The sequence below is a fragment of the Zeus faber genome (genome assembly GCF_960531495.2).
Source record: "Zeus faber genome assembly, chromosome: 11".
Taxonomy (NCBI): Eukaryota; Metazoa; Chordata; class Actinopteri; order Zeiformes; family Zeidae; genus Zeus; species Zeus faber.
Window position 1 is genome coordinate 4,786,009 of NC_137205.1, and position 25,803 is coordinate 4,811,811.

The following is a 25,803-nucleotide window of genomic DNA, read 5'->3' on the forward strand; positions in this document are numbered from 1 at the left end:
GGGAACAGTGAGAGCAAACATCTTTATCCACAAACCCCTTTTGAACATTTTGTGTTTGGTGATATGTGTGCGAAAATCCCTGTGCAAAATCTTATATTGGATTTTTTGCATTTTGGAATTGCAGGTCACAGAAATGGTGTTGTTGCAAAAAGGCTTCCAAAAGTGGATATCGGTGGAAACAGCAAGTTCACTTTCCCATTCCATGGTAGGTAAAGATAAAGTGTGTGTAGGCAAAATCCTCCTTTTCCGCTTCTACAATAACAGGTTTGCCAAGCACTATCTGAACAGCATGCACCCTAGGCAAGGACGCACTATTCCCATAACAAGGAACACCTGTGACCCGCTAGCAGAACACACAAAGACACATCGTCGAAGGCAAATCCTTACAAGGACTTCAAGGTCATCAACAGACGGGGCAGTGCATCACCCCACCCCAAATGTCTCACACATCGCGCCACATATATACACGTGTACTTCCTGTATCCAGGAGGACGGGTGAGCTCGACTACAGGCTGCGTCCTGCCATTCGCTCTCTCCCTCTCCTCTCTTTGCAAAGACTAACTCTGTTCCTCTAAAGTAAATATACACACAACAGCAAATTTGTTCACGATTCTTTATTACAGAAATTACCATGACAAACATGGTGTCAGAAGTGGGATCCCCGGAAGATCGTCGGACCAGCGGCAGACAGTGACTGATCATCCAGGACATCACAGGTTAGAGTCCTGCCTCTTACCCAACTGCTTGAAGGACAGGAGGACCGTCTGCTGTTGGACCTGACCGTCTAAGTGAGATCTACACGTCCAAAAACTCCTCCAGTACACGGTAAAATACTCACGGATCGATTGTGATTTTGAACAAAATTCGGAAATTGTGTCTATTTATAAAATAGAGGACTTTGGGATAATCTGCGGAGGTTAAAGTCCTCTACAGATTTACGGTGCAGAGATTAAAGTCCTCTACAGACTTATGGTGCAGAGGTTAAAGTCCTCTACAGACTTACGGTGCAGAGGTTAAAGTCCTCTACGGTGCATGCATGCCGGGCTTGAGGCCCATAAAAACAGAGGTTAAAGTCCTCTAGAAAATAGGAGGTTAAAGTCCTTCAATAATTAAACAAGGTTAAAGTCCTCTAGAAAATAGGGGGTTAGAGTCCTTCTATAATTAAACGTAAAAACCTGAGGTTAGAGACCTCTAGAAATTTACGCGTTTTGGAAAAAGGAATTATTTGAGGTTGAAGTCCTCAAATAACTGTCCTATTTCAAAAAAACATTTCGTTTCGTCTGTTTCCGGAATAAATAAATATATATTTAATATATAAATAATAAATATTGTGTGGGTTTCCAAAAAAAATAAATAAAAACACGGGGTCCACGCCAAGTAAGGAGAAACCAGATTGTGGTTCTCCGATAAATATGCGAATGAGAAGCAAACATGGGGACAAATGCATGTCATGTCTGGAAGACTGGGTCGCGTACGGCGGGTTTCCTGCGACGGGAAGTTTGAGTATGACCTAGTTAGGGAAAGGGGTGAGAGAATTGCGGAGGAAGAGGAGGGATTGAGAAAGAAAAAGAAAGTGTCAGTGAAAGATCTGGACAGAATGGATGTCCATAAACAATGTCTAGCGGTATGGACAAAAGAGGCAGAAGCACGAGCCAGAAGTCAGGAAACGGGGAAAAATAAGAGTTTGAAATGTGAAAAATCTGAAAAAGCTGTGCTTGCCACTGATACACCTGTGTCCCCCCCCCCCCCTCTCTCTATCTGAATCTGACCCAGGATGATCGTCGAAGGGACGACTGGGTGCCACCATATCCACCAACTCATGTGCAGCCTAATGCCGCATTAACACCAACCCCCACGGCCCCCCCAGAAAGCTTTGCGTCCGCGGCCTCTGCGTCCACAACTGACGACTCCACCCTGCTGATTTCCCCATCAACACCACCTACCCTACCGCGCCCCATGGTGGTTCCAACGTCACCAAAGACTGTCCTGTCAGCCCTGAATCCCCTCACCTCCAGCCCACACACAACTCGGGGAGGCGCTGTTTTCCATGTTTTAAGCATGCCATCAGATTTCCAAGCCCCGATGGTGGAGTTCCCCGGACCGGAAGGCACTGCGGTCCTAGTCCATCGCCAAATGGATGGTGAGATGCGCGATTCCATCAAAGACTGGCCGGATGTCACCCGTGGAGGAAAAGCCCTCGCGGACGTCCTGGTGCCATGCATGGTACCCACCGGTATGGAATTCAAAAGACTGCTCCTTCTCCACTTTAAGCCAGAAAACTACTCCCACATCGCGAGCGATGTAGAAGAAAACAACCCAGACCTGCTCCAACCATGCACTGCCGCTTGGGACGATGCTGGCCTGAGGGAAAGATGGGTCGAATCAGTACTCAGATCCATCGAACGCAACTTCCCGGTCAGACAAAACCCGACGAACCAGTCACTGATTTTTATCATTGCACTATGGACGCTTGCACGTCCTTCTCAGGACACGTTCGTCCTCCTATGTTCGATGGTGGTGAGGCATCCGCGTTCCAGACCATCCTCAAAATGGCGTTCTGAGACGACTGAGACGACTCCCGGACAGTTTGATAGGCGGGTGGAGAGATAACCGACTGCCAGACATCCTGTGTCACGCCAAACACGCAGAGACGAACAAAAAGGAGGGAGAGAGAAAGGCCAAAGACAAACACGAGTTGGCCTCCCTCCATGCCCACCTCGCCTTGGCATCGCTGAGCACCCCACCTTTCCAGGGAGACAGACGAGCAGAGGACGAGAGCGCGAACGGAGCTTTAGACGGGGACGCGACCAAAGCTACCGAGGCCATGAGGGCCCACCCCCGGCTCGGAGAACACCAAACCAGGGTGACGACGACCGCAACCGCTGCTTTTATTGCAGGCTGAGGGTTGTGGCGACGCCGAGAGATCACACCCATGTCTAACTCAACGCGGTCCCTCCGCTGTACGCCTACCAGTGGTGGACGGGCGCCACCGCTGGCAGCGGACTGTCACGCGCCGCGGCACCATTTGTCAATCCTATTTCCGATCACATGTCCGCCGAAGATCTCCACTGTACCTCGCACATACACCGCGGACCAGACAAAAGATATGAGGACGAGTTTTATCGTCAACAAACTGACCGCCTCCTCACGTCTGATATCACGCCAGACCATATAACAAAAAGCAAATGCTCTCTTTTCTCGGCATGTGTTTTTACTGCCACCACGTCATCCCCAATTTTTCAGCCCTTAGGGCTTCCACACGACACGGTGCGCCGCTGTGCCACCCTCAACCCTGCCACATTACTACCTCTCCCTGACGACGGCACTCCTGCTCCGCCGAACTCGACCTCATCTGTACACCTCGCCCAGATCTCACTGATGTTCCGCTGACTAACCCTGATTTTGTTTTCTATGTAGATGGATCCGCTTTCCGCCACCCCGACACCGGCTGCTCTTATGCTGGGTTCGCGGTCGCAGACGACCATTCTGTTGTCCTCTCCTCCCCCCTCCCTTCTCATTTCTCAGCACAAGCAGCAGAGCTCGTTGCCCTGACCGAGGCGTGCAAATTGGCCGAAGGCCGTTCAGCGACGATCTACACTCTCGACTCTCGTTCCGCTTTTTGCATCGTGCATGACTTTGGCGCCCTTTGGAATCATAGACGGTTTTTGAAGTCCGACGGCAAGCCCATCCTGCACCACCGTAAAGTGGCGGCCCTTTTGGAGGCCATCCTCCTCCACCTCTCCATCGCTGTTTCTAAATGCGCCGCACTCACCTCCAACACAGACCCCATCTCCCTCGGCAACGCCTGCGCTGACGCAGCCACCAAGGCCGCGGCACGCAGCCCCCTCCCTCATTCCTCTTCCCTCTACTCAACCCCCCCCCCCCCCCCCCCCCCTCACCCCCCTCCCTCACTGACCTCCTCCCCCTCTCTTCCCCAGACGAATGCAGTTTTTGGTCCAGCTGTGGGGCCACCCTCCGCGACGCCGTTTGGATGGGCCCCGATGACAAACCCTGCCTGCCCAGGCACCTGTTCCCCTGTTTCGCGAAGTTGTCACATGGGCTGGACCATGTGTCAAAAGGAGGGATGTGCACGGCAGTACAAACACATTGGTTCACAAAAAGGCTTTTCCACATTTGCAGCCACATATTGCAACAAGTGTGTAATTTGCGCCCAACACAACCCTGGCAGGCCAAAGGGCCTCACACACCCCTCCGCACACCCAAACATGCCACAGCGTCAACAGTGGCGAAAGCCTTACTGACAGATATAATTCCCAGATGGGGAATCCCAGAAAAACTGTCATCTGACAATGGCAGCCATTTTGTAAACAACGTCCTCACACAGTTGTCGACGCATTTCCAATTTGAACCCACTGCAGCTACCACCCGCAATCCGGGGGTGCTGAAGAACGCGAAAACGGGTCGCTCGAAAACAAACTGGCTAAATACTGCAGCGAAACGAGCCTCAACTGGGTACATGCGCTGCCCATTGTGCTGATGTATATGAGAATGCGAGTGCGCCCTCGAAATAACCTTTCCCCTTTCGAGGTCCTTTTTGCAGCCCCTCCCAATGTGGGACTGGGACCTCCAGGCCCGCCGATGGACACCATCTCTGCGAAGACACGCTGGTAAGATATTGCATTTCCTTAACCAAATCAGACAACAGATAGGCTCTGCCTTACCCCAAGGTGCCCACGGGCCCCTGCACAACATTTCACCAGGCGACTTCGTGCTGATGAAGAATCATAACCGGAAGTCCTGGAAACACCAGCGCTGGCTGGGCCCATACCAGGTCCTCCTGACCACCAACACGGCGATAAAAGTCCAGGAAAGAGCAACGTGGGTGCATGCCAGTCACTGCAAGACCATCAGCCTCCAACCACAGCCCGAAATCACCATGCCCGGTAACATCCAGCAAGAAGGGTCACACACAACCCCTCCCATCCCCTAAAAACCACTGTTACGAACACTGTTAGTTGCAAGGTGACGCGTGCTGGCAACGGTCCACCTTAGGTCATAGACGAACGCATCCATAGGTCAGAGACGAACGAAGCTGACCACCACACACCACACTACCTCAAGGCAGCAGAAGCAGACGACACCATGGAGCGCCGTCCACCCTGGCACCCGTTACGACTCCCCGACCTCTGCGGCGTGCGTGGCACGCTAACCATTTTGTTTATTATCACTGTAATAATAGTTGCACCTTGGATCTGATATGACATGCACTCTCACGCTACACTGACCACCGACCCTGACACCAACGTCACCCCTTCAGTCGGCCCTTTTCGCGTTAAGCGCGCCATTTATTCGGGTAACGGACAAACTAGATATGTCACGGGCGTCACAGAGCCTGGCGCGCGGAACGTTACTTTCTCTGTGTCGAACGACACTACCCTTGCTGGCGTCATTGTTAACCCCTGCGATTACTTTCCCCATTCATGTTATGACGACGGATTCGCCCTGGGCGGAACGACGATATATATATGTTATACGTCGGTTTCTAACCCCGGAAATGTTCCCCGTCCAGGCAATTGGGGCCCCTGTACAAATTGAGCTCAGGCTGTGTAGAATACAGACCATATCCCCTGGGGTTATACTTATAGCCAATACTTAAACCCCAAGACCAGTCTGACCAGACCAACAGACTAAAGGTCCAAAAACTCTCTAATCTTAACACCACAGTCATGATTAGCCTGTCCAAACCCCAAGTAAACGACTCTGGTTTCTTCGTCATATGTGTCTCTTCGTCATATGCACCTACGTTTCAGGCACCGATCCATGCGGCTATTTTTGGTTGGAAGTTCAACCCCCGCCCACTGCGCCGTATTCCTCCCTGACACCACCGCCTTTAAATCTGTCCATTATGTGAATCTCGGCCTTATGGAGTATGTCCCACCCGTGTCCCCAGATAACAAAGACTTAGGAATGAACCTCTGGTGGCGTCTACCCTAACCCTCCTGGACTGAGGCCGCAGAAGTTAATAACTCCTGCTATGCCTGCACCCTTTTTCCCCATACAGCGACGGTGGCCCTCCCCGTCCGCCCCGTTCCCCTTACCTCCAATGAATGGTATTGCACCCTCCTTTCATCACCGATCCCGTAGAGGGTCCAAATAGGTGGTGGCTCGCTAGGCCTAATCTACCTTCCCCCATGTTCTCTGTACTCTAATCAGGCGTTACGTGCCCATAACAGCACCACATTCCACTCCCGAGCTGGCGTACTCCTTGAGCCGGTTTCTACCGTCCCCCCCACCTTCCTTTTGGGTCTACGTCACGCTCTCCGCGTTTCACGACATCGACACCCCACTCGTGTATATCTTGGCAACACCACAGGCTGTGCGGTTACCTATGATAACAACTGCGGCCTTCCGCTCATCCATAACGTCTCGTCCTGCCTCTCGTTCGTCAACTCCTCACATGGCGTCAACTCCTCCTATCTCTTCCGTAACATTTCCGGGAGCGATAATCTCACCTCCACCATGTTGTTTTGGCCCACCGATAGCGGTGCTGGCACGGGTCACGACGCCTTGTGGCTTTGTGGCCCTCACCTACATCAGTTCCTTCCCCAGTCTTGGTCCGGTGTTTGCGCCCTCGTTAAACTACGTCCCGCCGTTACCATACTGGATAAATTACTTCATACCACACATTATTATCCCCATTATTGCGATCCCGCCACCAATGGCCACCATATCGCCAGACGAGAACTCACGTCAGGCGCTGTAAAATACTTATACGGAGTCCTCCCCTGGTGGGGTCCAGTCAATAACGCCCACAACATCGACGCTCTCGACATGCGTTTAGAGAACCTCACCGCACTTGTCACTGATGGCTTCTCCGCGCTCACTCCCTTTATGACAGCCACGCGTAATATGTTACTACAACACCAAGCCGCCCTCGACATCATCCTAGCTTCCAGTGGCGGCCTCTGTCATGTTATCGGCGATTTGTGCTGCACCTACATTCCAGATGCAACAGGCAATATCTCCCATACGATTACACAGCTTAACTCCCTTCTCGCAGATATCAAGGCTGACGACGTCCATCCCCCCTCGGGGTGGGACTGGTGGTCCTGGCTCATAGATGGCGGCTGGCGTCTGTGGCTCCTTCGTGCCGGCCCCATCGTCGTGGTGGGCTTGGGCCTCCTGTTGGTTTTATTCTGTTGTATTGTTCCCCTCTCTCGCGTGGTGGCGTCTACTGCGCTCCTGGACTAAGGCCACATAAGTTAATAAGGGTGTGGATGGTAGCTCAGGAGGTAGAGCTGGTCGTCTAGTAATCTAAAGGTTGCTGGTTTGACCCAGGCTCCTCCTGCTTGCATGCTGTAGTGTTCTTGAGCAAGACACTTAACCCCTAATTGCTCCTGATGGCTGAGTCCGTCGGTGTTTGAATAATTGTAAGTCGCTTTGGATAAAAGCGTCTGCTAAATGTAAACCAGCGATACCCTTCTGTTGGTTCTCTTTCAGGATGGGGTACAGCACCTTCTGTCCATCGTTGATCTCCTGGGAAAATTGGTCTTTCATACCCAGGGTATTCCTCTCAGCTCCCGTCCTTTGCTTTTAACCAGCTCCTTGTGCATGAAGTGTTCAAACTTAGCAATGATGGAGCAGGTCCCCAAGTGGTGTCCCAGTCAGTCCTGGTGGAAGGTGACCTGTTTCACGGTGTCCGTGGGGAGTTCAGGGTGCTGTGGAGGATGTCTTTCACCATGTTTTCTGGGGACTCTGTGTTGTTCTCTGAGATCCAAAGATGAGGTTGCCCTTCATACGTCTGGATTGGATAGCCAGGATAGTCTCTTTCATTATTTAATTTTATTTTTTTAAAACCTCCATCTCCGTTGTGAGACGCTTCTTGTTAATCTCATCCAAAACACTTACCTCTACAGCGCTGGATATTAGATCATCGGTATTGGTTGCTGAGTATGCCTTCTTCCTTTTTGTTGGATTGTTCTGGTCCTGGTCCTCTTCCATCAAGTACTCATTATAATAATCAACATAATCCTTGAGGTCCTCCACTTTGGGTTTGTGCAGTATTTTATATAATAAATAAATAAATAAATAAATAAATAAATATATATATATATATATATATATACACACACATATATATAGCAATTTGCTTTGTTATTTGTCTGAGTTGGAGCAGATTGTCTGTGTTTTAATTTGTGCAGCTGGGCACCGCCATGTTTGATCTGTACTCACTGCCGTCTTCTAGCGAAATCCCAGCATGCTCTCATCTCCTCGCATCATGCTCTTGTCTCCTAACAGCATGCTCCCATCTCCTCGCATTGGTCACTATCAATTAATCTCTTTTTACATTAAATGTTAGTATGTAAATGTTAGTTGGGCTGTATCATGGTTTTAAGTCATGGATTGGATCATAATTATAGACAAATATAACTTTGCTTTCCATTTATTCTGTAAAACATATAAAGCAAGGAGCTTTTGCCCATGGTCTTAAACGAAAACAAAATTCAAGATGTCCAATGTTCAAAGTGCAATATGAGGCACGCATGATACCTTCTTCCTTTAAACATGGTAGTGAATGAGATGTCTGCGTCTATCAATCTCTGATTCGATTCGATTTTAGATTTAGAAATATGTATTTTTTTCAGCACTAACCCTAACCCTATCAAGTCTTGATTTGAAAAAGAAAACACTTGTTTTTCAATAAGTAGCTCTGAGTCCAGTCACATTAAATCATTATAAATAATGTTGTTTTTTTGTGGTGGAATAAATATAAACAAAATACTTCATACAATTTCATAATCCAAATAAATGCTTGGGAGATGTAAGAGCCGGTTCTTTTCAGTGAGCCAGATGATCTGGCCCGACATTCAGATCAGTTTACGGATTCAGTGTAAATCCGACCTTAGCGTGCCGTTGTGATAAAACGCCACACAAATTAAGCCCCAATTGGACCTCACAGCCGAATTCACAACAAAGTATTAGAAGTGTGGTAGAAGTAGATGTAAACAATGGAACTCATAATTCCTTAAAAAAAAACATCTCATATACAGTAAAGTACAAATCTGCTCGGTAGACCAGATGTTTCTTGTTACATAACGACATTAAAGTGCCATGATGTGGTGCACCCTTGCATAGTAAACCCACCCACGAAACAAATGTAAAAGGGAAACGCACTGTATAGCCAAGAATAAGAACAGTGGTGCTGACCAAATAACCCTAATGCTACTTACTGCCAACATGAATACTTTTGTTGTCATAAGCGTCTGCTGGGTGTGTCTAGGTTAGTTGTAATGATTATAAGTTCTTAAAAGAAGATGACAGGTGTTGTAAGGCAAAGTGAGGTTTTACAAAACGTGTGTACACAGAACACACCTAGGACATAGACAGAAATATGCAGGTACAGCAGCAACGCACACACATAGAGTATCACTCCACTTCTCAGAACGCCACTCATCGACAACTTAAGAAGAAAATCCTTGTATTGCAAAATGCAATCCTTGCACATCACTCTCATGTTCATAATTACAAACCCTTGTGCTCTATGCACAATCTATTATTTCCATCTACGCTTGTCTGTGCTTGTGTTCTCGTTGACGTTACTTGGGCTTTTCCAATCTAAAGGTTGCGTGAAAACAAGATAGCCTAAAATGCCAGGATGTGTTCTTCTCCTGCACCAAAATAGAGAGGATCTTGGTGAGTATCAGGTAGTTAGTTATCACGTAGGTACGACAGCTAAGAGAGAATAAGTCCTTTTCCCTGTGTTTTTTTCCCTCTCGGAATGGCTTAATCCACTGCTTTTGCGTATTCTATAATAACATGCAGAATGAAGACATTATCATGTGCACACACACGCGCGCACACACACAGACACACACACACACACACGCACACGCACGCACACACACACACACACACACACACACACACACACACACACACGCACACACACACACACAAATATTGTGGCTATTAGGACTAAGGTTTGGATTTTACCTTCCAGTTTCCTATTTCGCTGTCTCTGCACGCGAACAGGGCCAGTCTCAGCATGCGCCATGTTCTCCTTACACTCCAGCGCAGGTGAGATTTGGCAATCTTGCATCAGCCCATTGCTGAGGACTCCAGGAACTGGGGAGGTCGCAGCCAATGGGATGCCATTGTCGGTGGCAGCAACTGGTCGAGTGAAGGAGGCAATCCTCTGCAAGATGGAACCTACGCTATTTCTGGCCTCGCCTTTTGCCTCTTCTGGGATCCTCACCGGATCTGGACTGGCAGGGCTGGTTCTGTTACCTGCCACGCAGACAACCTGGGGTCCAGAGAGCAGCTGCAGCTGTGGGGTCTCGGCCGTGGAAAGGGGCACAGGTGAACGGCTCACCTCTGGGACTGGTATAGAACCTCTGGAGATAGTCAGAGAAGGTTGGGGAAAAGGTGAAAGTGGATGGTGGGGATTGAGGGGCAGAGTGTCAGAGGTGCTCTCTAGGCTGCTGAGGAAGGCTGCGGGGCTGGCTGAGGTGGGAGGGGGGCTCTTGGAGAATTGGGGGCTTGCTGTGCTCCTTGGAGGTGGCTTCGGAGGGTTGGGGCTCAAGACTGCCTGAGACTTGGCCAGAGTGGCACCGGCAGGGTTGCTGGCCACCAGGCTTTCCAGATCTAAGGGGAACTTGTTGAGGCGCAGGGTCTCCTTAGCCTTGAGCTGAGGGGCCCGGATCACTTGGGGACTCCAGGGCTGGCTCTGGTTCTGGTTCTGGTTGTTAGAGCTGCAGTATACCTCAGTTCCCACACCACAGCTATGGTGCGAACGCCCGTTCCAGCTGGGGTCAGTGTGAGCATTTGCGTACCTCAACCCAGGAGACATCCCACACCCTCCTTTCTGCCTGCCAACTGTCTCCCCTCCTCCTCCTCCTCTGTCTCCGATTTGGAAGTCCAGGCTGGGCATAGAGCCATGGCTTATACCTCTGGGCTCTGGAAGGTTCCCCAACACCATCCCTGGAGTTGCCTCCTCCTCGTGGTCGGAATGGAAGACACTGCCATGCGAGGAGAACTTTTTCAGGGCGTGGCTACCGGGGATGAGGCCCAGCAAAGCTCCACCCCCCGCGCAGTGTTGACGGAGTGGAGGCTGGTGTCGGTGGTGATTCTCACCCAGAGGTGGGGGGCTTGAGTAAGAGTCACGCTTTGCCGGAGAGAGAACCGCTCCTCCCAGTCCAGAGTACTCCAGGCTCGACGAGGAGCTGTGGAGGCTGTCATTGTCACTGCCTGGTCCAGACAGCGTGGGGGGGTAGTAACCGCTTGGGTTGAACCTGTTCTGGAAGGACGCAGCTCTGACAACCCCACCTACTCCATTGTTGTTGTTGCTATTGATGGATGGCTTGTTTATGGTGCCGCGATTGAAGGACAGGCTGCTGCCGACTGTTCGAGACTTGAGAAAGGGTCCAGGGCTAGATGCCTGGCCAATGCGAGAGTGGGAGTGGTAGCTGGCACTGTTGTTGTTAAAGGCTGCTGAAGTGGACTGGATGACTCCCCCACCTCCTCCTCGCCCTTCATGAGCCTTGTTGTTGCTCAGTAGGAGGTGCGAAGGTGTGGAAGAAGAGGAGATGGGGGAGGAGACAGGCAAGGCTGAGGAGAAGGTTGGTATATCGTCCACATCTTCAATGTCGAAGGATCTCTTCAGTGCTGCGGGGGGTGGGGGGGGTAGAATCATTAGAATATGCATATTTGACATTGTTTGAGTGTAATTATGAATTACACTCCAAAAATATATATTTTATTAATTATTAATTAATTATTATGGCAAAAAAAACCTTAAAGCTGCTCTTTTGGAATAACTGCTGGTTAAATTGTGTAAATCACAGAGAAAGCCCATAGTGCACATGCAGAGAACATGCAAACGCCACACAAAAGGGCCCAAGTCTGATTTGAACCCAGAACAATGGCATTTTTTTATCCTCCACTGCCTTAAAATTATGTGCACAGAACTTGTACCCTATCAAGGCTGAATTCAATTTGGGCTATACAATGATTCTTATTTCTTATTAAATAAGGGTAAGCAGGTTTAGATTAAAGTGCAGCAGGCATATAGAAATTGATCCAACGTAACTCGGATCTAAGTCATTAACATCTACGTCAGCAAAACATGTTAGAAGTTAGAACAGAATGTCTTGGTGAGCCTAGCTAAGATTAGAGCATGATATAGACATTTTTAATGGAATCTTTTAAAAGGTCTACATGTACAAGTCCAGGCCAAGTGTGTGTGTGTGTTGAGGAGGTAATTACAGACACTTCTATTTAATCTACGTTTGTAAGGGTTACGCACTATAACAACATATAGACCAGGAAACCCTGATCAGGAAAGCAATTTGTCTTTGTCTGTGCACGTACATGTGTGTATATGTGTATAGTGTTTGTTTGTTGACAACCTGACTGTTCGTCTGAAGAGTCTTTCTTACTACCACTAGTCCTATACTATTGAGGAACGCTTTCATTAATTCGCTCCACTAAAATATTAATGAGTTGAATCATTTTTTATGGTAGCCATGCCCAGTGAAAACTGATCTCCACACAGGAGTATACTAACGTGGCTTCAATTGTTGTAAATCTATATTTTTGTGTTTCTATTTACAAATATCACTCTGCAAAGAAATGTTAGTCAGCATTACAGACAAATGTATCTAAAGTCCAAACTCACAACAATACTTGTACAGAACGCCAGCCTCCCTCTTGAAAACACTGAAAGGCATACTTTCTTTGCAAATGAAAACAAAGAAAATTACTAAAAAAACAACAAGTTTTCAAATACTGATTTTCTTTCTTCCTTTCTCCTCCCTTCAATGTTAATTTTAATCTCAATTATGAACAAATTTGCTTAGGTATGGGAGCAGTGTGGGAGCGCACACACACTGTCCTTCCCTCCTGCAGATACAAAGAGGGAATTGAGGTCTAACTGCCAGAGTCCTTGCAGGGCACCCAGAGAGGCTTGGGTTACAGGACGAAACCTTTCACCAGAGGTACAATACAGAGGTGTGGGTGAGGGGGGGGGGGGGGGGGTTGTATGCTGAACCACACAGGAAATGCCACAAGCAGCCCTGAAACATCTATTTTGTGGGTTTTAACAACAATCTGTCCTTGTATTGATTGAAGCTACATGCGGTGACTTTTGATCTGTAAGATACAAAACTTTTCAACTCTATTATTGTTGGATTCAGCCTTTACGAGCTTCAATGAAGCCACCAACCTATCATGACAAAGTAAGAGCCTTTGGATTTACTGACTCAAGAGTGTCTACATACAAGATGGGACAAGAAACATTGCTGCCTCACAGGAAATTATGCGGTTAGTATTACATATACACACTACTCACAAAAAGTTAGGAATATTTGGCTATTTGGGGTGAAATTTATGGAAAATGTAAAAAGTTCACGCTAGAGTGATAGTAGTGTAGAAGCATGCAATGGTGATTTCCTCATCTCAAACAATTTATTGAAACAAAAGCCAACAAAAGTGGTAGGTATACCACAACAAAAAATGTCAATGTCTCAATAACTCATGTGCCCTTGAGCATCAATTACAGCTTGACAACAACGTCTCATGCTGTTCACAAGTCGACTTATTGTCTGCTGAGGCATGGCACCCCACTCTTCTTGAAGTGTGGCCCTCAGGTCATTGAGGTTCTAGGGTACAGAGTTATGAGCTCTAACACGGCGACTCAGCTGATCCCATAGGTTTTCTTTAGGATTCAGGTCTGGAGAAAGTGCAGGCCACTCCATTTGAGGTACCCCTGTGTCCAGCAGCCGTTCCCTAATGATGCAACCTCGATGAGCTGGAGCATTGTCATCCATGAAGATGAAATTAGGCCTGTGTTGTTCATGCAGGGGCACAATGACTGGATTAATTATGTTATTCAGGTAGTATGGGCTTGTCACTGTACCATTCACAAAGTGTAGGGCAGTTCTGTATTGACTAGACACATCTGCCCACACTGTAACACCACCAGCACCAAAGGCTCGTCTGGTGCCAACAGTGGCTGATGCATAGCGCCCTCCTTGACGTCTCTAACATCGTTGGCGGCCATTATTTCTGCTCAACGTGAATGGACTTTCATCAGAGAACAACACTGAGGCCACTGGTCCCTCGTCAGGCGTAAATGCTCCCTGGCCCATGCAAGACGATGATGCCTGTGCCTGGTGGTGTGGTCAGGTACCCTTGCAGGTTGTCTAGCACGCAACCACGCTCATGTAAACGGTTTTGAATGGTCTGACGTGACACTTGGGTGCCTCTCACCTCCCTTAAATGTGCCTGGAGTTGAGTGGCATTCATCATCCGGTTCCGCAGGGCACTGTTCACAATGAAGCGGTCATCAGTGTGGGATGTGGCCAAAGGACGTCCACTTCTATGCCTTTCTGTGACTCTTCGAGTCTCTCTGTATCTCTGTTGCAACCTGCCGATGACACTCTGTGACACTCTAAGCTCAGTGGCCACTTCCCGCTGAAAACATCCTGTTTGAAGCCTCACAATGGCGAGGTACTGTTGATCAATTGTTAGGCGTCGTCTTGGTCTCATGATGTCAAAATGTGAACAGCATGATGAAGAGGACTGTTTAAATACCAAATGTATTGGTCGATTCATGGATCAAACACCTGTTGTGAATTTTTCCATTCAGCTCCTTGTTAGAGAGCAGCAGGTTTTGCAAAAAGTACTGAAACACTGAACAGTTGGACATGTGCATTCAAAAGTTTAGAGAAGGTCAAATTAAGTTCACCTGTTAAGGGCATAGTGCATTTTAGGTTCATCCTGAAATTTCACCCAAAAGCCGAATATCCCTAACTTTTTGTGAGTAGTATATATGTAAAAAGCCAAGTCAAGTCAAGTCACACTTTATTTTTAAAGCGTATTTCATATCAGGGCACCACAATGCACTTAAAAAGAAAGTTATTACGACAGCAGACCCTGTGCATCAAAAGTGCAGTGCTAGCATACTACTTAGTACCTCAAAGGTGGGAAAATGAGCCAAGAAACAGACTGAAATTTGATCAAAAGGATGCGAGAGTAACTGGAGTAACTAGTTACAAGACTATAGTGTCAAGAGCTGTTGTTGCTACTCTACTCAGCAAGCCTTACCAGTACACTCTACTTTTTATATACTTTGGCAAGTTTAGAAGTGACTCTTTACAATAATAGCAGGCTTGGCTTGACTTGACTTGGAACTTTTGTCATTTGGGATAGGTTGAACAAGTCGAACCATCCCCCCGGCATGAGTATGCAAACACTGTGAACACTATGTTTGCTTAAACAAATTCTATGTAATATCGTTATCAACTCACAATGTGCTGAAATGAAGTGCCATGGCTAATTGGCACAATAAGGTTCACTGGAAGATGTACAAAGAAGTACAAATATGTAGTATGCCATTCCTTTTATAGTACGTAGTACACCAAGATATTTCTGGATGTAGTATGTCATGCTGGTACTTTTCGCATACTATTTGATGCATACTATGGATGGATTTGAATAGGTCAATATGGTCAAATGAGTAGGTCATGATTCACCAAATCCATGATTCGATTTGACTTTCAGTTTTAATTTCACGATTCGATTCAATTTTCGATTCAATTTCTTTTTTCAGCACTGACAGCTATGCCATTGTTAGACTATCGAGTCTTGATTTGAAAAGAAAAACACTTGTTTGTCAATAAGTAACTTTTATTTGAATATTTAAAATGATAAATTATAAATGAGTGAGAATCGAACACACACCTGAACAGTTAAGAGCTTCAGCAAAACTAGACTTTTGAATAATAATCAATAAGTTACTTATTAAACTACTTTTAAGTTACTCACCAAAATAAGCAGAGAAATATTGATGCTATTTTTTCCAGAGGGGAACGTTGGTAGTAGAAGGTAAATTACTTCCTGCAGCTCTGATCAGAGCAATCTTTTCTCCAAACAAAGCGAAAAAAAAAATCTGCATGTATTTTATTTACTCTGTTTCCTGCTGCTCTTCTGCTTTGGAGTAGATCCTAGAAGGCTCCTGAAAAAAATCAAGGCCGTGTTCTCACGGTCCAGTGGCAAATGCCGGAGGTCCGGAAATTCTGCACTCGAGGACATTCTGTCAGGTTTATTTCCCACTTTCATCGGCACATCTCTGGATTTAAAGGACATTCTGGTCAAAGGCTCAGTCTCCCTTGTAAACACTGTGAAATGCCGGAGGATAAGGAGACGCGCTGGTGTGATGCAGAATTCGCACACTGTTACCGGGAATATTTCTCTCTAATGTTTGTTCACTTTGCAACAAACTAGATGAACTAATATTGACCTTTATTGTTCTATTATTCTATTCTATTCTATTCTATTCTATTCTATGGGGATGGTAGCTCAGGCGGTAGAGCTGGTCATCTAGTCATCTAAAGGTTGCTGGTTTGATCCCAGGCCCCTCCTGCTACCATGCTGTAGTCCTTGAGCAAGACACTGAGCTCCTGATGGCTGCGTCCATCGGTGTTTGAATAATTGTAAGTCGCTTTGGATAAAAGCATCTGCTAATTGTAATATTCGCCCCTCCGAGACACAGCGCTCTCCGAACCAAATTTCATGAAAGAGCAGGACAAAAAATTACTCTGGCCATTTTGATTGAAATTTTATGTCAGTGTTTCCAACACTTAGACTTTACTTGGGCGGGCCGCCCGGGTATTAATGGCCATATTAATGCCCCCCCCCATCAGCTACCACCACAAGCATATTTTAGACCTGTGGTAAACACTGTATGTGGTATAAAGCGCACCATAGGGCCTGACAGGCACGAGTGCTTTTTCTCTGTGGTTCCATTGGGAGCTTGGGGCGGGGTGGGGTGGAGGGATGGGGGTTGCTTTGCTGTCTCCTGTGTAAACAGTGCTATCATCAAGTCTGTCCCATCATACCTTTACCCCAGAGCACTACAGATGTTATCAGATGGCCTGCTAGCACGCTGCTAGCTGTGTGTGTGTATTTCTGTCTGTCTTAGGGCTGGGTGTCAAATTGTTTTTGATACGGTACCTTGACTTCGATGCCAGTTACCAAACAATGTTAATGGTCTTTGGTTGGTTTTTATGGCCATGTGGATTTGGTTGTACTGGGTACTTTTTGGATGACATTCTGAACATCACATTCTTTTTATGCATGAGCTACGTGGTAATCTGCCAAAAAGACTTCCTAAATGCCATGAAAATGTAATAAGTTGCTCCATAAAATATACTAGCTAAACTATACTTTAAACACACCAACTAATAAGGGAATTACATGCTGATGTGGAACGAATGTGTAGCAAGTGTGAAATGCATATCAGTGAGAGAGTGAGGATGGAGCTCTGTGGATGAATGGAACGCACCAGAAACATTGCCAGACTAAGACTTGCAGGTAAAAGGCCGGAATGAGATCACATTTCATGGTCGGCATGCAGACACGCACACCACACACTTGGGTGGGTGCAAGTAATTTTTTTGAACACCAACCAGTCATTGTGCGGTTTGAAGGATTCATTGTGGAGTCAGTGCGTTCAAAAAGAACAAAGTGCATTCAATGAACAAACTGAACATTTTGATCAATTTGATTTTGATTTAATTTTCAACTAGTTGATATGAAATTGTAGTTTATCCTGACAAACGACTACTTGACTGGTCAACCAGTAACAGTTACACTTAAAACAAATGCTGAACTTTATGAAAGTGAACCACCGGCGAACTTGTCCCCCGAACACTGTTGTAGGTATACTCAATAACATAGTGAAGAACCAAACTGGAAAGGAAAGTCGAACTAAAGAAGTTGAATAACGAGGGCTTCAGATGGTGATGAGACTCAAATTGAGAGAATTTCACTGATTGTACTGTACTGACAATGAATCTACTTGACCTTTAAACCCGGTTTTCACAGATGCATACAAGTCTGAAGATGTTTTAGAACATTGCAATCCTCAATCACAATCGTACTGAAAATACGATAGTTAAAGAATCCATCGCGATCCTCATGAAATCGCAATACTTACAGAATCATTTGCGGTCTTTGTGAAATAGCGATATTACAGAATAAATCCCAATTAAAATCCCAATAATTGAGGAATCGATTACGATCCTCATGAAAATATTATAGCAGATGGTGTGAAGCTCATGAAATCAAAAAAACTACAGAATCGCCACAATCCTTATTTAATCAGGTCGCAATGAATACAGAATCAATTGTGATCCTTGTGAAATAGCAATGAGCACAACAGACATCAGAGTGTCCTTAAAACCAATAAAAACAACACGCAACCCAGAGTTAAAACCAGCTTAAGTCCTGTCGGCTTAGGCGCAAAAGTGTACGACACATACTTCGGAGCCGCACCTCAGGACGGTAAGTCAGGTAACTGGAGGGGGTGTTATGGTGGAGTTGGGGGTGGCGGTGAGATAAGGCCAGGCAGCACTCAACTACTAGTGTGAACCTGCCCTCCCAGTGCAGAGCAATGAGCAGATAAGAAAGCCCTGGTATCAGGTAATTGCTGGCAACTTGTCTGGGTGGGGGGGTAATTACGATGGCAATAGAGGAGCCAGTCTCCACTGCACTCCAACACATCTGTGTGTACATTTTAGAGTCTGTTCCCTCATTTTGTCAGCGTGGTGGAAACGCACTGTTATTATCCTGCCTTCTTACACAATTATCTCAGAAATCTGATAAAACTGTGGATGCACCGTCTCCAACAGACACACACATTTTGTGTGAAAGAGACGGCCAGACAGAAATAGAGAGGGAGTGAAAGGGTGAGGTATGGAGGGGAAGACCTGCCCATGGTCAGGTCAGCTTGCTGGGAAATCGGAGTGTGTGTGTGTGTGAGTGTTATTCCAGTTCCTCTCAGGTGATGACAGCGCGCTTTTGGAAAAATCAGCCTTGTTGACATCCTGACATTCTGATGTGTGTCTGTGGGGGAGGGGGGCAAACCATCTTCCATTTTAGGTTTTTGTTCAATTTTGCTCGATCAGCTGTTACAGCTGAACCTCGTGGATAGGTCACATCTAGAACATCTTGTTTGAGAAGTCCAATCCTCTTGAGAGAAACAAACGTTCTGGAAAGCTCTGGACGCTTGTCGAAAACGACCTCTTGGAAAATGTTAGATATTAAAGAAGTCAATTGATTTAGCTAATGGAGAACAGCATCCTTCATGTGAATCATTAAGTTCTAAATGGCCCCCACCCCCAAACTGACAGCCCAAGAGTGCTTTCACACCTTGTTTAGAGCACAAGCGCACCAACGGACCCTTTTTCTTAAGTTCACACTGCGATAAGTGTGAACACAACTTTTTGTGAGTTGGGAGGTTATCCAGACCAATAACAGGAAACGTAGGCTGTGAATGCTGGGTGACATGAAATATGAAAGCGAAGACTACATACGTGAACTATAGAAAATACACAAAAATGGTCATTATTCGATCAATATGAGCTGTCGCTGATACTGCCATATGAATATACTGTAGGTCGGACAAAATATCGCGATACTTCCTCTTGCAATACGTTATTGATAGACTGGCACCAACGGTAACGGTAACAGAACATAGTGAACCGCAGATTAATTGCAAAATTTAACCATCATAGTACTGCCGTTGTTAGTTTTTAAAGTAATAATTCCATAAATCTTGATGCAGAGTTGCAGTGAGAAGACACGAGTGCTGTGTTTTACTCTGAAGCGCTATGTTACTGCTACTTTTCAACAACTTGTGAATGAGCTGTGGATAGAGCCAATGTCGCCACTATGCGTCTGCATAGTGCATAGGCCATATGGAAGCGGTCAAGATCCGCTAGTAAACAAATACGATGTGTATTGAGAACTAAGTGTGTATTTAAAGGAAGAAGGTATCATGTATGCCACATATTTCTTTGAGCTTTAATATAAGAATTGAGCATTGATTGAATATTTTATATATTTTAAGATATTATCTAAACATTGGACATCTTTTTATTGTACATTGCTTCATCTCTGTTGTGAAATTCTGTGGAACTGACACCACACTGCAGTGAACAAACACATAATTCCTGCTTTTTGCTTTTTGAGGGGTATTTTTTCCTCTTCAGTTACACAGATATCTTATGTATCTATGATGTATCTTACATAAATTGTCTTGCAATGTATGGAGTATCGCCAAATCGCTGTATCGTGATACCATCGTTATCGTGTTGGTATTGTGAGTTACAGTACTCTGTGACTCCCAACCCTAGATACTGTATGAAAAGTGGTAAAATAGCGACACAATGCATTCAGTACTTGCACTTGAATTGATTTATTTAGACATGGCCAAGTATAGAGTTTAAAAGCATAAAATCCAGACTGGTTCTTGCTTTCGAGAAAATAAGTGGAATTAGCTGCATTCTCAGTCACAAAAATTGATTTAACACACCAGGGAACGGTTTTCAGAGCTATCACAGCAGAGCAACAGTTGTTCAATGTTTCTGGCATCCAGCCAAACTTCAGAAAGGGGGATTGGAAGAACGAGAGAGGGGGAGGGCTGAGAATTGCACGGCGGGGATCTGGCCAAAATGAATTTCACTCATGCCAAAGACAGATATGTATGTGAGCGATTTTTTATTTTTGTGTTTTTGTGTGTTAAAAGTGTGTTTAGTGGTAGCATGTGTGAGTGGGTGCTGGGGGTTGAACACGCCTTTCCCCGTCTAACTCCTTGACCCAGAATCACTCACACCCTCTTCCGAGCCCGGCACCCCACCACCTCCTCCCAGCCGCTCCTGCCCTCCCAACTTACGCTTCATCAATCCACAGCTTGTGTCCCCACACTTCCTCGCTCGAGGCGAGCTTCCCATCTGCAACCAAAACCAACCCCATTTTTCCTTTCCTTTAATGTTCTTTTCTTTTCTCAATTTCAGTTCGTAGCCATCAACCCATCCAAAGCTTTAGCAGGACTTGAAAACAGAAATCCTTTTTTACGACACTTGGTCAGGACAACAGGAATACCCTCCATCGCTTGAACATGTCTAAAAAGGGCCATACTGGTGTCTATCTGAGTTTTAGCCTGTTTACTAGTCAGCATACACATTTTCAATTACCCCTGAACATTTTCCCTTTAATATTGTCATATTGTAATCAAACGATACAGCGAGAATAGAGGCAATATTATACCTATTTTGTGTTTGTTAATTCCATTCTAAAAGTTGTACTTGCCATTGCTTTTTAGAGTGGAATTAACAAACACAGCATCCAGCAATATTAATTAACTTCCACGAAAGTACTGTATATATTGTCACAGTCTCATTCACACTCTCATATGTACGGTCCTTTAATCCGATTCAATTCAATTCAAAATACACAAACCACCTCGGGCCTCCAAATTTTAACAGTTCTTCATGGGAAATTAGCAGGCTATATTAACTTTTGTCCACTGTTGCCGTTGGATTTGTCTTTACCGAGCCCAACTGAAACCACAAGCATGGCATAATACAAAGTATTGGATAGTACAGAACTGATGTAGACAATATAAAAATATTATGGGGCATCCTGAAAGGCTGAAATAGAAGATATGAAGCAGCAATATTAGATGAAGGCAGGTGAAGGAATTTTGATGAAGCACGTCATGAGAAAATCGTACAGTCCGATAAATTTGTAAATCTGGTCGGACTGTTATAGGGATCTATGGGGGTCAGTGGAAAGGCAAATCTGTGGACATGAAGGGATGGAGGGAGGGAGGGAAGGAGGAAGTGAGGGATGGAGAGGTGGAGGTAGGGAAGGATGCGTCCTGGCTTGCCCAGGTAAGTCGTGCCTCCGCGGTCTGCACATTCCACAGAGGTATGGGGCTCTCACAGCGCGAACCAGAGCCTGTAGTGCACACACATTTGGGGACTCGAACACATACACACTCAGGGTGGAACATAAACTTGAAGGATAGATAGGTATTTCTCAGAGTACATGCAAAGCGCAATGTTGTCTACAGTACGAAGTGGTGCAACTTAGTGAGGATGTAGCCACAAAAGAGCAGATTTGCTAATTTTTGAAATGCACAGCTTATGACCATTTCTTATTTAAATAAAGGAGTTTTATAGCCCAAAGGTTTGCCCCATTGGCCTGCATTTCAGCACAATGAGAAGCTGCAGCAGAGTGGTAAAGTTCACTATGGACAGCTATAAATGATTGGAATAAACGTTTTAACAAAAATTCTGGGGTATTACCCCTGAGAATGTTCAGGCGTAATATGTTTAACCGATCCTTTGGCCACACTACATTTGGCCGCACAACTTTGCCATCTCTCTCTCCCTCTCTCGCACGCACGCACGCACGCACGGACGCACGCACGCACGCACACACACACATACACACACACACATACACTTTTCACCTAGTGCAGTTGTTAAGACATTGACTAAAGCCACATCTGGAAGATGCATACCGAGCAGGCGTTTGTAATGCAGCAACACTGAAAATAACATAGAGGCTTGGGACTCATAAAAGCACGTGCACACAAAAGCTAACCTTGACGTCACCTCTTTTCAGATGTGCAGTTACTCACTATCTGCCACCGAAACACCTGCTTGCTGAGTCGATCTGGTTTCCAACTGTTTGCACATGGAAGAACAATGGCCAACTTTGGAAACATATGTATTGCAAGAGTCTATCCGGGATAGTATCTTCAGAAAATAATGATATTAGGTAACGTTTATTTTTTCGCTCAGTGCCCCTACATTTTTTGTTCAATCCTAGCCCTCCCGTTGGCTCATTAGGAGGGATACGGTGAGTTTTAATGGGTCGACTTAAGTCTTTGACATGTCTCAGCGCTAGGCAGCTGCCATTGATGCCCTGCCAAATTCTGCTCTATTATGGAAGAACAGTTTGGCAGCAAGCCCCACATAGCACTACCTGTTGTGTGTGTGTGTGTGTGTGTGTGTGTGTGTGTGTGTGTGTCTGTTGGTGTGTGTGTGTGTGTGTGTGTGTGTGTGTGTGTGTGTGTGTGTGTGTGTGTGTGTCTGTGTGTGTGTGTGTCTGTGTGTGTGTGTGTCTGTGTGTGTGTGTGTGTGTGTGTGTGTGTGTGTGTGTGTGTGTGCGTGTGCCTGCGCGATTTAAAAGGGCTTAATCACAAAATATTTTCAATGAGATTAGGTCATAGGTCATAAAGTGCAAACACTAATTTGCAACTAATTTTGCTTAACTGTGAAGTGGAGGCCACTGAATGAATAAACTCTGGAATCGACAAACGTACCTTGCAACCAGCAAAACACACGCACACACACACACACACACCCACACCCATACACACACACACACACACACACACACACACACACACACACTTGCACACACACACACACACACACACACACACACACACACGCGCACACACAGAACACAGAAGTCGATGCCTTAGGTGGTTGCGGACCGCTGCTTTAATGCAGATTGGAATGTAGGGGGGTCACACTGGCCTTTGTTTTTGAAAGAGCTAAATTTGTCAGCCGATGTCGGCTAGGGGCACAATGGATCACAAAACTCACGGTTCGGATCGTATCACGGTTTTGAGTCACAGATCGGATCATTTTTAGGATCAGCAAAAAAACGAATCATAAAAAAGGCAATATAACTTTACGTTCCATTAATTCTGTAAAGCACGTAATGCAGGGAACTTCTGCCAATGGCTTTACATAAAAACAACATTCAAGATGTCCTATGTTTAAATAAAATCTTAAAATATATAAAATATTCAATATTCAATTGTTAAATTAAAGTGCAATATGAGGTAGGCATGATGATCCCTTCTCCCTTCGGGAGTGAATGAAAAAATATGATTAGACCCGATTTAACCCTATTGTCTTGTTTGTAAAGAAAAAACATTGTTTTTCAATAAGTAACTCTGAGTCCAGTCACATTAAATCATTATAAATAATATTATTTTTTGTAGTGGAATAAATATAAACAAAATATTTCATACAATTTCATATATAAAATAAATGCTTGGGAGCCGTAAGAGCCGGTTCTTTTCTGTGAACTCACTGAAAAGAGACAAACTTTTCAACACTAGAATAAGTGCGTCCCTTCTCCTCCGCCCACCACGTCCTGTCCGCTCTTTACATTCTTGTCTAATCTGACTTTTTTTTACCTAATTCTACTCACCATATAACAGCATCATGTTCCCTTCAACAATATTATCTTATCTTTGATATCACAATCCAAATCATATCCATAACATTAACTACTCTTATGAAGCACCTAAAGTGCGTGCTGGCACTTCTCACAAGCTGCGGTCTCTGTTCTGCCCTCTCAAGTTGACAAATCAACTGGACATATTGTAAAATATCATATTTTATTGAATCGGAGTCCACTTTTTCTTTAAATTATGAGAAGGCACAAGCTGCACTCCAGCTGAGCTCCGGCACCTGCGGCTCAAGCTTCGGTTCGACCTCCTCCCCTCGGTCAAGCTCCGCATCATGGACACAGTACACAGTTTATTTTCAGATAACGCTACATCAGCGATCACATTCATGTCAGACAATAGTACCCACAAAATCGGATCGAAATCATTCAATCACATTCATTTCATTTCGATCGAGTCACAGAATCCTGACCCTCCCATGAACCGATCGTTGTGCTTCAGAGTGAAACACAGCACGCATCTGTCTTGTGTCTGCAACTCTGCCTCGAGAATTATGGAATTATTACTTTAAAAAGTAACGGTGGCAGTAAAACTGTACTTCACTATGATGGTTACATTTTGCAATTGATCCATTCACATGGGAGCTGAACTGTCGGGGGCGAGCCGCACAGATCACAGATTAACGACGATCCGTTACACCACTAATGTCGGCTGATGGCCTGTTTGCATGCATGTCTGTGTGTATGTGTCTGTATGTGTGTGTGTGTGTGTGTGTGTGTGCCTGCTAGCATGTGAAGAATGTCAGTGGATAAGTGTGTGCGGATGTATATCACTGGGTCAGTAAAATTATGGGACCTTATGACCTTGTCAGCGTTCACACACTGCTGAACAGCAGCGTTAGGGAGGAAGGTGGGGTGGGGGTGTGGATGGGGTGCGGATGGGGGTCAGCTTACTTGGGCTCCTGACCCTCCCAGGATCCCACTTAGTACCCTAACCTGTCCTGTCGACTCTTGATTGTAACGCCAAACAACAAAGGTCATTTGTGAGTTAAGGACTTAAAAATTCCACCTAGGGGTTTTTTCTCAACATTTTTGAGCTATTTATAGTTCGTTTTTTTTCCCGATGGCATTCGCCATATTGCTGCTAAACATCCATTCTTGCCATTCTGTTTTAGGCAAATGACCGAGTTTAGCATCAAAAGTTTTGAAATAAAAAGCTCTTTTTGAAATTATCCTCGCTATGATTATTGGAGCCGGTTAAGGGCCAAAATCTAATTTTTGCCAAAACTTTCTGGCTCTTTGCGACTGAGCCACTATTGCCTTTTTGAGGACAGGTCTATCGAGATCTGTGTAGATCTGTATAGATATGTATAGATCTGTATTGCTGTACAAAATTGTCCATTTGGAAAAAACTGGATAAAAATGGGCTTTCCTGCAATTACAACCTGTTTCATATAATATATGAAACATATAATATATGAAATAGGTGCAAGTGTCAAACTCATACTTGTAACTAATATATAATATCAGTTACAAGTATGGGTTTGACACTTGCAAATCCAATAAATCATCAATGAAGAGTTTATTAATGTTGATTGTCTCAGTTAGTAAATGGACTGCATTTATATGGCACTTTTCTAGCCACTAAGGCCACTCAAAGTGCTTTACATGTTACATGTAGGTATCTTTCTCAAGGACATCTTGGCAAATTAGCCAGGATGAGCCGAGTATGGAACCGACTCACCAATTTTCCGGATCACCTGTCTACCTCTGGAGCTA

At 45.4% G+C, this 25,803-nt stretch overlaps 1 protein-coding gene across 1 annotated transcript in view; it reads right to left on the minus strand.

The window, feature by feature from the left end:
- Positions 1-10,151, minus strand: part of septin12 (septin 12) — an 84,943-nt gene extending 74,792 nt beyond the window's left edge. The window contains exon 1 of the mRNA XM_080009905.1: positions 9,955-10,151. Within this exon, the coding sequence (XP_079866031.1) occupies positions 9,955-10,060 (106 nt within the window). The 5' untranslated portion in view covers positions 10,061-10,151. The remainder of the gene's footprint in view (positions 1-9,954) is intronic.
- Between the last annotated feature and the right edge of the window lie 15,652 nt (positions 10,152-25,803).